The sequence below is a fragment of the Cavia porcellus genome, unplaced genomic scaffold (genome assembly GCF_034190915.1).
Source record: "Cavia porcellus strain 051 isolate PalLab524CR breed Dunkin Hartley unplaced genomic scaffold, mCavPor4.1 scaffold_26, whole genome shotgun sequence".
NCBI classification, from domain to species: domain Eukaryota; kingdom Metazoa; phylum Chordata; class Mammalia; order Rodentia; family Caviidae; genus Cavia; species Cavia porcellus.
Window position 1 is genome coordinate 13,563,053 of NW_026947509.1, and position 12,958 is coordinate 13,576,010.

At 40.4% G+C, this 12,958-nt stretch overlaps 1 protein-coding gene across 4 annotated transcripts in view; it reads right to left on the reverse strand.

The window, feature by feature from the left end:
• The window catches only part of Pld5 (phospholipase D family member 5), a 329,011-nt gene that overhangs the window by 120,285 nt on the left and 195,768 nt on the right, over positions 1–12,958 (reverse strand). For all 4 annotated transcript variants that reach the window (XM_013157760.3, XM_063236753.1, XM_013157761.3 and 1 more), the window contains one exon: positions 4,789–4,900. In XM_013157760.3, coding sequence (XP_013013214.2) covers positions 4,789–4,900 — 112 coding nt within the window. The remainder of the gene's footprint in view (positions 1–4,788; positions 4,901–12,958) is intronic.

The following is a 12,958-nucleotide window of genomic DNA, read 5'->3' on the forward strand; positions in this document are numbered from 1 at the left end:
TCTCTTTGTAAATGTATACTCTTCTCCTCTTTACTTCTTGAACACACTCTCAAGCGTCTCCAGAACAAAAATGCACAAAGCCACCAGGAGCTCAAACTGTTTAAACTCGTCTTGTAGAAATGCATATGGTTTCCTTGAAAATGCCAAGTTCATGGATAAAAATAGAACTTCTCTCACAAGATTCTGTTTTAGAGCAAACAGATGACTGGCATTGTTATAGGCAGCTGAGTTAATTAGAAATATTATAGGCAGTCAGACAGGGTTGGGCCCTCTAAGGAGCCAGTGCAGAAGACCAAGTATCTTGCAAAGTTGGAGGAGAGACACCTCCTGCTGTGGGCCAGACCTCAAGACAAAAGATCAAACAAATGCACCCACATCCTAAGGACTGATATTCTAAATGGGTCTCTATCACCCTGAGGAAACCAAGAGTCACTAACTCAACCCCCTACAGCCAAAGGTCCTGTTCTGTATTCATGACCACTTGCTAAGTAACTGTCTCCCCATTTGATCCCAATTTAATCAATTTCACCTGAGTAGTGACACTGGCAATTGTATTAGCCGTCATAGTTCTGTCCCACCTCATGCCCGCCTGCCTTGTGACTTCCCATTTTTCCCCACTTTGGACCTGCCTCACCTCATAGTTTTGCTCTACAAAATCCCAAAAGAAGGCTGGGTCCTTGGCAACCCACTTGGGATCCCTCTGTCTCTCTTGGACAGAAGTTTTCTTTCTCTCAGTAACCTGCTCTTAACCTCCATTGTTCCTAAAATTCATTCCTTGATTGCAGAGAACATGAACTCATACTGGACATCTGATAGGCTGAGCATTTCTTTCCCCTCTATCTTATATGAATCAGATGATCAGATGCACTCTTCTGGAAGTTTAGACACATGGAATTGAAAATGCAACTTGCGGGCCTCTTAAAACAGAAACTGGAAACACAGACAAGTGGTATCTGTTGGCTGATTCCCACCCCCCCAACGGAGCCTCAGAAGTGACTGCTCGGCCACACAGCCAGATGAACCAGCTGCATTCCCCAGGCGCTGTGCAACACGGACCTGGAACCAGGCCCTCCTTTCACGGGGAGATCACCGAGCAGATTGCGCTGCAGGCAGAAGTGAATCCAGCCTGCACAAATGTGCTGACTGTAAGACTCAAAAATAATAGCTCTGGCTAAATTACAACAATGGCTACCACGGATATCACTTATTAGTGGTTTATTACCAGATGATTTTTATACATTATCTAATTTAATGCCCGTAGCCGCCAGGGAGGCTGTTCTTATCACCATTTTATTGAAAAAGACATAGAAGCTCAGAGAAAGTAACTTACCTCAGGTGGCATCACATAGCAATGACAGGTCTAGAATTATGGCACAAAGCTAGGAGACACCTAAGTATCTGCTTCTAAATGTTATGCTGATAACATAGAATGTGTTCAAACAAGAACAGGTTGCACAGCACCCACGCCGCAGCTAACGACAGTGGTGTGTTGCCAAGAATGGAGGGAGATGGGATTCTGTGCAGTGAACCGTGGCTTCTGCAGACAGCACTAGGACCCCTGCCTTGGTGTCCTCCAGCCTGAGCCGGGCTGGCTTTACCTCTGACAGCGTGAAATGAAAGTTGAGATGGACAGAGGACTTGGCCTGCATGGCAGTGAGGCCACCCTGAGCTTTGTCTGGGCCACTGCCAGAGCAGAATAGAAGGTGACCAGATCAGTACCTCACCCAGGGGAGGCCACGCTCTTGATGGCCCCTGGACATCACTAGGACAACACAAGCCCTGGGGAATATTTGGGCTTCTGTACAATGGCACTTGCAGATGTGGGATGAAGGGCACTGTAATCACACCGCAGTAGTCAGCCTTCCTGTCGCTGCTCCTGGGGATAATACAGGCCCAGCACTCGTTGCTTTAAGGATTAGAGGGTTGACATGGGCCAAGGTTTCTGGGGTTCAGTCCATAGCTGACTCGGGGCAGGAGCATCATTGTAGAAGGATGAGGAGAAGCGAGGCTTGCTTCATTCATATTTAAAAAGTGCCTCAATAGGCCTAAAATCCCTACTCCATTGATTTGGAGTAAATAGCTCAAAAATCACATTGTAAAAAGTTTGAGATGGAAACTGGGCAGCTTGCATTAAGTTATAAAATCCATACAACTCTGATGCTCACACATACTTTCCTTTTGGGGTTATTTTTCCCTGTTTTTTTGTTTTATTTTGCTTTATTTTTCTTTGTTTTGTATCCTGAGCTGGAGATTTCCTATGCTGCCCAGGCTGGTTTTGAACTCCTGGCCTCAAGTGATCCTCCCACCTGAGCCTCAGGTTTTTTATGATGAGTGAAAGCTCTGTAGACTTATTCAGAATATGAAAATCATGTGTTAAGTGACTAAAATGTGGTCACAAATAAGCATCGGTTAAATATCTACTGCAGAAGATGCCCAACCAGCGCTCATTAGGACCTGAGGCTAATTAGCTTGTGTGCCTGCCACACAGTGCCAACGAGGGAGAGTCCCAAATGTCATTCTGCCCAAGTCGCAGAGAATCTGAGCCAACCACGAGTGTTCATGTGACAAGAAGTGTGTGTGTGTGTGTGTGTGTGTGTGTGTGTGTGTGTGTGTGTAGATAGCTTAGCACCATCCCAGCGAGGGAGCGGCCACTCTGGCCACTCCAAGGGCGTGCTGTATTGTCTTCACAAACAGGGGTAACAGAAACGCCAGAAACGCAACAGCAGCAGCCAGGGGCAGACAGGCACACCTGTGGTCCCAGCTACTTGGGAGGCTGAGGCAGGAAGAATGGGTGAGCCTTCAATTTTAGCCAGCCTTGGCAACATGGCAAGGCCCCATCTCTTCAAAAATAAAAAACAGCTGACCAAGCCAACAGAAGAACTGAGACAATACTGTTAAAAAAGATAGAAAAACCTAGAATTTTAATGTTAACTCTTGAAGATTATCAATCTATCATTTATATCTGTGTATGGTCAGTATCTATTTATATGCCTACCTTTATCTCTGTAGCTGTCATCTATATTTTTGTATCATCTGTATTTATCTTTATCTACATATCTATCTACCATTTATATTTATGTTTTATCTGTATACCTATTTATCTGTCTATCCTCTAGCTAATATACTTATCCATCTTATCTATCTAGGATATCTATCCATCTTGTCTATCATCTATCTAGTATATGTATCCATTCTGTCTATCTATATCTATCTAGCATATCTGGATACCCTGTCTGCCTGCCTGTTTTATCATCCACCCAGCTAACTCTCTAATCCAAACCCCACACATGAACTCTCTGGCCAAACCAAACAAAACCTAACGAAACACATATATCTGTGCAGTACATGTTAAACTCCATGTATCTATGCACAGGAGAGAAGGGTGTCAGAGGAAAATCCATTCCTGATTCTAACAAGTGAACACCCATTAGCCTGTGCTAATCTCCCGAACCACAGAGCACTGTCCTATCAGCAAGAGACACAGGGTGGGGTTCAGCATGCAGGTTCCCCAGCTCCTGGGTGACTTTTATTCTGCGGCTGTGCAACTGGACAGATCACCCCGAAAGAAGAGAGAGCTACTGTGTAACACAGTGACTAGAGTTAGCAACCGTGTTTATGTTCTTGAAAATTGCTAAGCAGATTTTGAATGTTTTCTTCACACATGAAAACATAAATAACATAGAATAACGCATGTTTCTTTGGCTAAATGCAGTCATCCTGGAATGACGACATAGTTCAAAACATGTTACACATGACAAATACATACACATTTTCTTTCAATGAAAATAAATATTTAAAGATTTTTTAAAAATATCAAACAGCGCCCAGGGATAGGGTTTAGCCCCCCAGTGAGATGAGTGATCTCACTACCTTTTAGCAGATAAGGTCAGAAGGGTCAGTCACCTGAGCTTTTCATGCAGTGTGATAGCTGCTATCCCTTTCTCCTTGGCTTGCAATTTTATCATGCTGTACACCTAAGAATATGGTTTCTGATACCGTCTTTGTCTGCTCCAGACAGTCTCTTCTTCAGGGTTTTGATTTCCTTGTATTGTTTTCCTGTAGAAATTGCATATAAAACTAATTTGCTTAATTCCCTTCCTATGCTAGGTAATATGATTTTTTGTTTATTTATTGTCTTACTTTTTTTGGACAGGAATACTTCCTGTCACTGAATGCAACGGAAGGTTCTGGTAAAGTCATCTTCGTGGTTTTTAAGCTAAACACAGTGCAACCTGAATTTTCAGAATTCCCATTCACACTGAGTATGGTCACTGCTCTGCAGAGAAGCAGTTATAAGAGGTTTGGTTTACAATTTACCTCTCTGTCAGGGATAGTTAGTTTTAATTTAATTTAACTTTTTAAAGTTAAAAGTGTCTAAACTGAATTTTCTATTGAATACTTAACTGAAAAGACTAGATTATTTTAAAGAACATGGAACATGAAGAGAATTTTCACATAATGGGCAAAAGAAAAATAAAATCCACTGCTGTTCTCATGGGAAATGGCTCTTCTTTCTAATCACATCATTGAAGTGATCAGAGTAAAAAGGTTCTTTCTAAATAATTATCATTTAATGCCTAGGAAATTAGTTAGCATTTTAACTTTTGTAGAAATCACAGTAGTATTAATTAATTAGTTTCTTCATTAATCTAGCTATTTTTCAAGGAGAAATAAAAAGCATACTAAAGCAAATGTACTTATTATGAAGAAATTATATATTATTTAAATTAAACTCAAGGTTTTAACAGAAAAGCCAGCGGCAGAGTAGCATATCAACCTTGGCCTTACCCTTTAATTTCAAGGCTTCTAATACCTTTGAATCAGCTGTCACATCACTCACTAGCTTGATTTCAATATTTTGTGATGTCAGTTGGAGTAACTTTTCAAAAAGACGTTGACCCTGGGGGGAAAATATTCAAAGATAAAGAAAGTCAGAAAACACAAATGTTTGCTGTTTTAGAAGGAATATGTTAGCTCATTAAAAATTAAAACCACTCATTCAATTTATAAAAGGCAAGACTTTACCCTCTAACAATTAGTGTTCACAGATTTATGAAATTCTTTCAAAAGAGTTTACACGAATAGAGTAGAAGCACAACAGACATTACATTGTCTTCGTGAGTGCTGTGTGATTCAGGAGTCTTTGTGATAATAGTTTCAGGGGAACAGTGCGAACCTGGCCTTCTTTAGCTCTTGAAATCTGTGGGTTATCTACCCACAAAGAGGCAACAGAAAATACTAAATAGCTTTATTTTGATCCTGAAAGATCTAGATTCTAGCTGATTTTCCAGGTTGCAAATTATGTTTCTTAATCTCATTCACCTCAAGTTTCTGTCTCTAAAAAATAGAGATGATACTATTTACTTTAAAAGGTTTTATGAGAATGAAGGACTTAGTTATAAACATCTTTTACCTGTTAGCTACCACAGGGGGAATGATGGATAATAATCATAGGTAATCATCACTGATTTACCTGAATTCATTCTCATTTCAAAGTTATTTTTCTGAATTCAACTCATGTTCTGGCTAAAAATAATTGAAATAACAAAATAAAAATGAAGCTTTTCCTTATAAAATTTCACACGCATAAACATTTTATAATAAGTTTCACTCTCAGGGAGAATTAATAATGGTAGCTCTGCACACATTACCTTATCTCCGGGAAGGGACTACAATATTACCCTACTTAATTTCCCGCCTGTGCTTTTATCGAGTTCCTCTCTTTATCATAAAAGGGAAATGGCCTTCCTCCATTGATTTTTTTTCAGGTTTTTTTTTTTGGCTATTGGACCATAAGCATAAACACATTCAAGGACCAGATGGAAGTTGGATCTTAATGACTCACACAAGACAAACCTTTAACTTACTTTGATAAAAATGGTTTGCTGATAATGATTATTTATGGAGGATTAGTTGATTAGGACGACAGGATGAAGGAAATGTGGATGCAAGCAGTGAGTCCTGCAACTCAGCCCTAAAGCTCCAGGACATCAGGAGGGCGGAGCCCCTGTGCCAAAGCCCATGCACCTGGGGTGCCAGAGGACAGAGCTGGAGCTGTACCCCAGGCCACACATCGTGTCGGCAGAAACTGAGACGGCCCCAAGTGGGGCTCATCACAGGCAACCACATTACCCTGCACCCCACAGCCTGGACACAGCCTCACTCCAAACGGGGTATTCTCCCGTGGGAGTGCACCTGACAGTTACACACACACACACACACACACACACACACACACACACACGCCTTTCCCAAGAGGCAGGAGTGAGGAGGGGGAAGGAAGGCGGAGAGACACAGAGAAAGGACAGCAAAGACAAGGCAGCAGCCGGTTGGTGATGTCAGTGTCAGTGTGAGTTTACCGTGAGTAGAGAGAGGAGAGGGCTTGGGGAGTGAGAGCCCTGGGTTCCTGTGCTTTGGGGCTCTGAGGCTCTCTGGGCTCCACAGCCTTGCAGCCCTGCTAGTCAGCTCTGGCTCCCTCCCAGCAGTTCACCTCGCTCCTGTCACGTTACTTAGGCCGCTGTCTGCAGGGGCCAGACAACACAGATGCATAGGAGCAACACAGATGCACAGATGCATTTCTCCTGCTCACACAGAGACTTGGTGTTTCTGGGGAGACCTAGTGGGCCCACATTTTCAAACAAATTCACTTGCTCTTATGTGCTGACCACTTATCAAAGAAATCTTTAAAAATTCAATCATCATGCTCACTGTAATGAACTTGGGCTTGGTGGAACTCCTGTGCTGGGGCTCGAGGTGAAACTCTATTAAATCTCCCATCTTCAGTCTGTCATCTCTCCGTCAGTCATTTTCGCTACAACGTTCAGAATGTAATAACTTCCAAAGGCATTAAACACTGCTCCACACAGATCTGCAAGAAGCTTTAGTGCTTTGAGCGTTAAGCTCACTTATCACTTTTTAATAAAGGAATAGCAAAAGCCCTTTAGCTTTTAAAACACCAGCCATTTAAAATCTTGCCCTTTTTTGGTGAAAAACATAGGCCAACATCTCAAGTTTAAATAAATCATCTCAAAGACAGTGGCTCCGGCATGCTGACCTACTTTAAGTCAAATTTTTATGAACCTGCAACAACTTTATGATGTACAGTCTGCCCCGGGGAGGAAGCTATACCCCGAGGATAGAGACCCAGCTCCGGTCTTTGGTGACTTCACAGAGTCTGCCTAACGTAGGAGACCTGTGCGAGCCAGGTAGGGAACGAACCTTTTCCTCTACCTGAGTGAACCTCCCAGTTCACTGGCTGTTCCCATGAATCAGACGATAAAAGACAGACTGACAAGAGAACAACATGAAATTCAAATGATGTGCACACAAACATGTGCATGAAAGGGAGACTAGAGAGAAATGAGATGCAGGGAAGTGACCATATGACAGAGGCATCTTGCCATCTAAGACTGAGCAGTAAAAAGGACTGCCAGGCCTCTAGGCAAGCGGGGGAAAGACCAACATCTAAGAAAAGTTGACAGCACATCTGAAGACAGAGCACAGAGAGGTCAGAGAAGCACATTGCATAAAATAAGTGACAAAGAAATTCCTGTACTGTCTGGCCACCAGAAACAGAAAGCATCAAGAGAGACAGACTTGAGCTAACATTAGGATGCTCCATCGTGGACTAAGACTCGAGCTTGAGAAAACCTAGGCTTTCACCCACTAGAGGGACAGAAAAAAGTCTTTATAGATATACAAAGATTTTGAGACTACAGGGCTTTCGTACCCTATAAAAGGACCAGATGGAAAGAAAGACTAACCAGGTCATAAGTATTAACACCATCAAAGAGGGAGGCAGGGAGAAAAAAATGCATGATGAGAAATGTACAGTTAAGTGTTTGACACACTTGCTGAAAAAGGAGTCTTAAAAGGCACATGGTACAGGAGAACATCTACCAGGAATGTACTCCGGGCATCCCCAGGGCCTCGACGTCTTAGTGTTCCAAAGGGGCTGAGAACTGGCTCTCGAGTGGGTGAGAGAATCTTACTCTTTTTCATATTGAAACATAGCTTTACACGTAACACACACAGTGTACCTGTTGTATTAAAAGAAAAGATTAAGAAAAATATCCAGGCCTTAAAAGTCTCCTAAGTAATGTGATAATGAAAAAGCTTGAGGGACACTTACTAGAACCAATAAGATAAATAAGATAAATGATTTCACTGGAAAGATCAAGGGAAGACTTAAAAGCAGGAGCTAGGAAAAGTGGACTTATTACACAGTAATGCAACTTACAGAGCCATGACACTGATGAACTGGTAAGCTTCAAATGGAGGGGCAGCTAATATAGAAAGCAAATATTAACAGAAACGCAGTGAAAACTGTACCACAGGACAGACACAGTGGTACACACATGTAATCTCAGCACTCTGCAAAGCTGAGGCATGAAGATCACAAATTAAACCCTTCTCAGACAATTCATAGATTTAGCAAAATTGAAGATAAATAAATAGGGCTGAGAATGTAACTCAGTGCAAAGGATCTGGGTCCAATTTCCAGTACTTAAAAAAAAAAAGGAAGGACAGAAAAGAAAAGAGTATTGTAGTATATTACTCCTTCAAACTGGACAGATCCAAAAGAAAATAAATTAAGATATATAAAAAGTAAATACACTATCATTAAAATTGACTGTGTATATGTTTTTATACTTCTCATTCTATATATTAAACCTGCACAGGACAATGTTTAAGAAACATTTGGAAAAGCATGTCCTGTAACTGTTATAAATAAGCCTGAATGAGTTACCACATAGTCTTTATACTTCATTCTCTGCTCAGATCTGACAAAAATGAGAAACAGACTTTAACAAGTAACTCGTAAATAAATCTGACCTACTTGTAAATTGAACAACTTAGTCTTAAGATTATCCTAACACGTAGTGAGAAAAGAATAAATGTATATATTCCCTAGAAAGCTATGAAAAGAATAAATGCACGTATTCTCTAGAAAGCTATGAATAGGTAAACATTTCACAGTAAATCCATGAAATGAAACAATGTCTGCTGTCAGAGAGAAGTTGATAACCATAAATGTCTATAATAGTTTGAAAGTAAATATTATGGACAGATAAATACGAAAATTTAATACAGGATCCCAAAATGCTATGCACAAGATTTTTTTATCAGTAACAAAGATGATTATGATTAGATCAATTTTGCATGTCTATATCTGGTAATCTAAGCAACATGTTTGAACATAACTATGCAGAGTAACAATCACTGTTACATTCCTGTCATCTTGTTTTGATAGCCTCTATTGTTTTTATTTTGGGCTTTTTGTTGCTGGTGTTTGTCTCTTTTCCTTCTTGTTTTTCTTGAAGCAAGCCCTCCCTGTGAACCAGTGCCATGCATGGGCTGCCAGCAGCCCAGACCCAAGCTCCTGCTTCATAAGAAACCCACCCCACCCATAAGAAACCGCCAATCTGGAGAAACACAGGCAGCGATGAGAGCTATTCAGGTGAAATGCAATTTGATGCTTGTGGTGTTTGGTGTTTCACTGACTTTGCAGGTCTAGGGCTGGTGGTCTGATCATCTACTGTGTATTGTGTATTGTTATCCTCACAATACACAATGTAGTATCATGGGGATCTCCTTCTGAAGGTGATAGCCATTGTTGATTCCCTATCATCTTGTATTGAAGCCCTGTATCATTTTCATTGTTTCGTTGGGTTGGGTTTTATTGTTTTGTTTTGTTTGACTTTGTTATATCCGATGGCATGGGTAGCTATTTCAAAGATAGCAAGATACATTATGTTACCAATTTTGGACTTACTATTGTCTTGTTTTGAAATCCTTTATTGCATTCATTGTTTTGTTTTTATTGGTTTTATTCTGTTTTGTTTTGTTTGATTTTTACTATGTCTGAACGTACAGGCAGCTATTTTGAAGATAACAAGAGGCATTGTGGTAACCATTGTTGATTTCATATTGTTTTAAAGTCCTGTGTCACTTACACTGGTTTTGTTTTGTTTTTTTTTTTTTTTTGATTGGCTTTATTCTGTTTTTATCTTGCTTGGCTTTATCCTCTTTAAAATAAAATTTAAATTTTTTAAAATATTACAAAAATGAAATTTGAAAAAATAACAAAGATGATGTTTTAATTTAATCTGTGAAGGATAATATGGTTTAATCTAGGACAAATGGAATGACTCTTTTATTATATTGCCCGGAAAAGTATATACCCAGTCCAAATGAATGTTAATGCTTCCATGAAAAAATCTAGGTAACTACAGTACAGTTTTAGACCCAGAGAAATTTTAACCAAGTTGCAATAGGCCAAAGGATGGTACCAAAGACACTAGGTTCTGATCTTTGGAACTGTCAATGCATTAGCTTATTTGGAAATAGGATCTTTGCAGATGTGATTAAACAAAGGTCTTGTAATTGGTAGACTGTCCTAGGTTATCTAGGGATAGTCCCAAATGCAGCCCCTATACCTTGACTTAAATTATTCTAAGACAGAAACAGAAGAGGGCTTGATACAACTAAAGGAGAAACCAGTGTCAACATGGGCCAGAGAGAGATTTGAATGTGCTGTCCCAGAAGATGGGGGTACACCAGCAAGCCTGCAATGCACATCCATCAGGGGCCAAAAGAGGTGTGGAATAGAGTTTTCTCTACTGCGTCTGGAAGGACCATGGTCCCCTGAAACCTTCTTCAAAGCCCAATGAAACCGACTGCGGACTTCTGGTCCCCAGAAATGTGAGAAAATATATTGTTATTGCTTTAAAACACTAAGTCTGTGATAATTTGTTACAGTGGCCACACACAACACACACATAAAAACCAGTATACAAGCTAAGTATGTAGAAGCAATACAAAAAAAGTACAGGCAATATTATATATGACACCACAAAGTTAATGAAAAACAATAAATCTGGAACAAATATGCGTTATGTAAATGAGAGATGAAGTGATAACAACTATACTGTATAAAGTCTATTCAAAATTAATAAGATAAGGTTAATCATCAAAGAAAAGGCAGGACAAACTATGGGAATGGACATCACCAAGGAAACTACTCTACACGCCCAACAGAATCTGGAGGGGATGCTGTATAGTCAAGGGAGGCCCAGAACACACTTTTGCACTCAATGAGATTGAAAAAAATGAAGAATATCAACATTTACTTTGTCAGCGGCTTAGAGAAAAGATACTCTAATATCTTGTTTCCTTCTACCCACATCTTACACCTAAAACTCTGTCCCAAAGAAGCAGAGGCACAATCTGTGTGCTTGTGTGTGTGCACACGTGTGTGGTTATATAGAAAGGTTAATCGTGGATATGCTGTTATCCTACTTGTGTGTGCTACTGCAGACAGTGTGTATGTACGTGACTGCTGTGCATTTCAAATTTAAATCAAAATAAAAAGGGAAATATGACCAAGTAAATAAACTAATCATTTGATGATACACTCATGAGAAAAAAGATTTAGGATTTACTTTAAGCTCTAGTGGTATTGTCAAGTAATACACGTCTTTGTTTTTCAAATTTATGACTAAAGAGGTAAGACTGTACATATATGGTCTATATATATATCTTCTTTATATATATATCTTCTTTATATATATATATATATATCTTCTTTATATATATCTATATATATCCTATATAGCTATCTATAGCTATCTGTATATCCTTAAATATATATATCCTCATATATATATCACCTCTATATATCCTATCTAGTTATATATAATCTATATATCCTTTCATATATAGCCTCTCTCTGTATATCTATCTATTTATTCTATATATCTGTCTATATAGTTCCATCTACCTATATATATCTCTCCTCTATGGGCCCCTTTCACTAATTTAACCAATTCAATTAGCTATTAAGATAGAATTTTTAATTACTTACATATGTTTTACTAAATTTTTCAATTAGTAAGATACATGTTGTTTGCCAGGGATGTGAACAATAACAGATTAGTTAGTGTCAGTCACTGTCAACTTTCACTCTCAAATGCAGAAGACAGGACCAAGCATTTCTGAAACAAATTCACCCAGCACATCTCCTGGTTCCTGATAAGGGCCCTGAGTGTGGGAGACAGTGGGCGGAACAAAGGAAGATAAATAAGCAAACACTGAGAATAGAATCAAGTTCCAGGCTGGAGGAAGCACAGATCTAGGGGAGAACAGAGTGGAGGGCTGTGGACTCGGCCTAAAGCACTGGGAAAGTTCCCCATGGAAGCAAGGAAAGCAAGAACATTCCAGCTGGAGGGCCGGGCAGTCCGGAAAGCAGGCAGGGCACAAGGCTAGACAGCCAACAAGGGGCTGCAGGCACCCACAAAACAGATAGAAGAGTTGTGACCTTATCTAGAAAGCAATGCCGGCCTGTGAAGGACATCACCACATCCAGGGCTGGCTCTCGGCCTGGCTGTGTAGCTCAGCGGTGAAGCGAGGGTGGTCTGAGCAAGGCCCTGAGTTCACCTCCAGCACTGCCCCGCAATTATTTTGAATTTAAAAGAGTACTCTGGGGCTGGGGATTTAGCTCAGTGGCATAAGCACCTGCCTTGTAAGCAGGCAGTCATGAGTTCGTTCCCTGGTACCGATAAAAAGGAAAAAGATAAAAGAAAAAAAAAAAAAAAAAAAAAAAAGAGTACTCTATTGGAGTTCGGAGAATTTATTGGTGCAGGGCTGAATATGCAATTGGAAGGCTGGCACCCAGTTTCCTGAGAGATAATGTGGCCTGAGACAGCACAGGGCCAGTGGCAATGCCAAAAAATAACCAGGAGCCAGGTACTGTAATTGAGAGGCGGCAGTTGTGAACTTGGTGAGCAGGTTTGGTCTTGATGGAGACAGTGGAGTTGGGGCTGATGGCCCCATCTCCAGCAGCATTCAGGAGCAACCTCTGGAAATTTGAACTTCTCCACCCAAGCCACGAGGTGATGACCATTGCATTGCCTCTCGAAAGACCTGAGATCATGGATCAGTCAAAGCTCCAGGAACT